The sequence below is a fragment of the Salvia splendens genome, chromosome 12 (genome assembly GCF_004379255.2).
Source record: "Salvia splendens isolate huo1 chromosome 12, SspV2, whole genome shotgun sequence".
Classification (NCBI taxonomy): Eukaryota; Viridiplantae; Streptophyta; class Magnoliopsida; order Lamiales; family Lamiaceae; genus Salvia; species Salvia splendens.
This window is the reverse complement of record NC_056043.1, coordinates 21,567,430-21,571,096: the sequence shown is the minus strand read 5'-3', so window position 1 is coordinate 21,571,096 and position 3,667 is coordinate 21,567,430. Positions and strand designations below refer to the sequence as shown.

General features: G+C 34.3%; 1 protein-coding gene across 1 annotated transcript; it reads right to left on the bottom strand.

Annotated features, from left to right (window-relative positions):
• Positions 1-1,389: 1,389 nt before the first annotated feature.
• LOC121758651 (protein MODIFYING WALL LIGNIN-1-like) lies at positions 1,390-2,518 on the bottom strand. The gene is made up of 3 exons (XM_042154028.1): positions 2,284-2,518; positions 2,004-2,206; positions 1,390-1,696 (listed from the first exon to the last, which is right to left on the bottom strand). Exons 1-3 carry the CDS (start codon positions 2,404-2,406, stop codon positions 1,441-1,443), a joined length of 582 nt encoding a protein of 193 aa, XP_042009962.1. The 5' UTR covers positions 2,407-2,518; the 3' UTR covers positions 1,390-1,440.
• Positions 2,519-3,667: the final 1,149 nt, after the last annotated feature.

Below are 3,667 nucleotides of genomic sequence, written 5' to 3'. Positions count from 1 at the left end.
GACAATAGATCCAAATCCAGGAAATAACAATAAAATGAACAAACAGATCCACTAGCTTTTATCTATCCAATTTTTTTATATTTCTTAAAATTCGTATCAAATTTTAGCGTGACACCCACTCAGAGACGTATGATCAACATTTTAATTGCATATATAATCCTAAATTAAAGTTTAGTTTTAATCAATATATGATGATTTTATAACATGCTTGTAAAAAAAGTAATGATGTTTAATTACTTATTAATAGTGCCATAAAGAGAAACGACTTTATATGCGCAAATTTAGGAGCTAGTTTCGCCTCCAAAATACGCCTCAAACGTGCAATTTTATGGCGGAATATTATGAGAATTTTGAAGATTGGATGATGGTCTTTAGGGTAGATACTCAGCATGTTTCAAGCCACTTGTATGTATTTAACCTTATTTGCCACTTTTCCTAGAGTTATGAGAAGAAAATACTTTCGTTATACTATTATTTTAATTCATTACATAATTCAAATAAAGGAGTACAAGTATTTTCTATTATGGGAAAATCGTTGATAAAGTTATCACTAAAAGTTCACTTACTCAATCTCTTTGCAAAAATAAATAAGTAGCACTCCCTTCATCCCACCTCCATCTCATTGAAGAAGACTCATTTATCTTTTTAGTTTGTTCCATCCAAGATGACCCATTAATTAAAATACAAATCTATTTTATCTCTACTTTATTCTCTCTCTCTTATTTTATTCTATCCATCTAATACACAAAATAAAACTACATAAAAAATCTCACGTGTAACTCAAGGAGATATCTTGAGTAGAAATGAGGGAGTACTTCATAATCTAGAATCAAAATTTCTAAAAACTACACAAAATCCAATCAAAGTCCATAAAAATTGAATTCGTTCAGATAATCGATATTTGGAAATTTTTTGCTTACGCCTAAACTTGTGATATTTGGTCTAAATGCTTAGTCCCAAAATCAAATTTTATGTAAATCAAGAATGAACACTAAATAGATTTGTGAAAATAAAAAATAGCAATAAGTATCTTTATGTGTAGTAGCCACCTATTTAGACTTTGTTTACTCTTCGACATAAACCTCAACTCTATATATTTTTTTAGTTTTAAAAATTCCTAAATTAGTATCCAAAATTATTTCAACCGAATTTACCATCCAACATTTAATACTCCCTCCGTCCTACAATCAGAATCATATTTTGTTATTTCGGTCCGTACCACAATAAGAGTCACATTTTATTTTTACCATAAATGGTAAGTAGGTCACACATTCCACTAACTCACTTTATCACATTCAATTGTAAAATCAATATAAAAAAATTATCTCATAATTCACTAACTTTTCTAACCACTATTCTTTACGTTTCATAATACTCGTGCTCTCACCAAATATGACTCTTATTGTGGGACGGAGGGATTAATATATTTGTACACATTCATCAACTTGTGCTTTCTACACATTCATCAACTTGTGCATGAACCTTCCTATCTTCTTCAGCTTGTCTTCGGTTCATCTCGATGGCGGCTGAGCCGAGAGTCAAACCGAGCGCCGCTAAGCTAAGTAACGCTGAGCCGATATAGACTCCATCCTTCACCAAGTAGCATTCCCCATCAAGCCATCCCTCTCCATACGGCTGGCTTCGGCTCATGCTTGTGGCTCCACCAATCAACACAGCAGCAACCGCAAAGCTCATCCTACAACATTATTAATTAATCAATTAATTGAATAATTAATGGTGTACTACTTTGTTTAATTAACATGATTTTAGAAATCCTAGAGACATGTCTAGCTGTCCATGTTAGAAGGTTCTTTTTGCATAGGGATTTGATTTTATATTTATTTTGATCAATTATATATAGCATAAAATAACAAATTTTTTGTTGGATATTAGGTAAGATCTGTCTGCAATTCAAAAATGAAAAACAAAATTGAAATACAAATAAAATTATGCAATAGAAAAGGATTGAAATATTGGAATAATTAAGTATATTATATTATTACCATGAGAAAACCATCAAAATGCATGAAAATGAAAGCCTTTTTTTCACAGTGGATTTGTTGTGTGATGAATGGAGTTTTCTGCAAATGAAGTAGCTTCCGATGATCTGAGAGAGAGTGAGAGAGATTAAGGCGGCGATGCCGAGCCCGAAAATGGAGCTCTGGGGCAGATGGCAGAGCTTTTCGTTGAATCTGAGATCATTTTTCTTATAAAAAAGAAAGAAAATAATTAATATAAGGTTTGATAGAAGTGATGGAGAAAGTGGTTAGTGTTAGAGTGTACCTTGGATTTCTTGAACTCAGCCGTGAAGCACAGGGCGGAGGAGATGAGGGCGGTGGCGGTGGTGGCGGAGAAGAATAGTATGAAGCTATATTGGTTTAGGCTTTTCATATGAAAATGAAACATGTATCACCGATTGCTCGTTTTTGGAGGTGGGATTGGTTATAATTTAGTAGTGGGGGATGTTTTCATCGAAGTGTAGTGTACATTTTCTTGGAAGGAGAAGAATTATTTTATGGGTTTGAATATTGACACTTGCATTTGTAAAAACTAGATGGTCAACTCCACTATTTGAAGGGGCAAAGGGTGTTTGAATGTGTGAGATTTAGTTTATAAGTTGAATAGCCACTTATAGAATCGTGAGAGAGATACCTATCTAGTATAGATAACCACGTGGGTCATTCTAATTAGTAATGTTGTTTCCTTTGTTTTCAATTATAATACATAATGTTGAAAATGCACGAGCAGCGCCATTAACGTGTCAGACCTTTCACCACGCCCTACATGATTCGAACACTATGAAGGAATGCTCTACGTCGTGTATGGTCGGGTTTCTCAAATAAATGTAGCGGAAAGGCTCAATAACCCTTACGACAAAAATTCTTCGAGCACAACCAAACATTTGTTTTACTGACATGAAGATAATTGTAATACAATATCACCAGTGGTGTGTCGTATGCGAGCAACCTAATCCGTCAAGGTGATGATGCTGTGAAAACTTGTAACGAGCAGCTAGTGTACTAGAAATGCGCACAAATAACGATCGACACATGAAGCGATGCTAAAATATTTGGTCACTCCAATTGCAGCTTGATACGCTTGAATTTTGCACTGTTTTAAAACCATTATTTGGTCCGTTTTGAGTATCAAAGTTGCATTACATGTCCATTATTTACATATTTTATCTATTTTAGCATTTTGACGTATTTTGTGAGAAATGTGCAAAATAGAGCTTAAAAAGATTTTAAAAAAAGTAAAATTCAGAAGTTTAGAGTAAAAGCGCCAACCAACGGCCGTCGGAGCTCATCAACCGTTGAAGAAGCAGCGGTTCGCCTCGGAATTTGTGCCTGAAAGAAGATCACGACCAGCGACAGTTGGATCTTGCACAGCGACCCGCTGAAAGTTGTACCGAGAGATCAAAGGCTAGAGATGTCAATTTAGTTCGAACTTGATGGGTTGGCCAGAATAACCCACTAATTTGGGCTGAAAATCTATGTTGAAAGATATGAGTATTATTCATTCAACTTGTTCAGAGAATTACAATAGGCATGCCTCCTTTAAATAGGCCAAGGGTTACATAAAATTGGCAAGATTTGTCATAATACTCATTCCCTAATTAATTTTTTTTCCTTGCTTACCTATTTTCCTTACTTACATATTTTCCTTT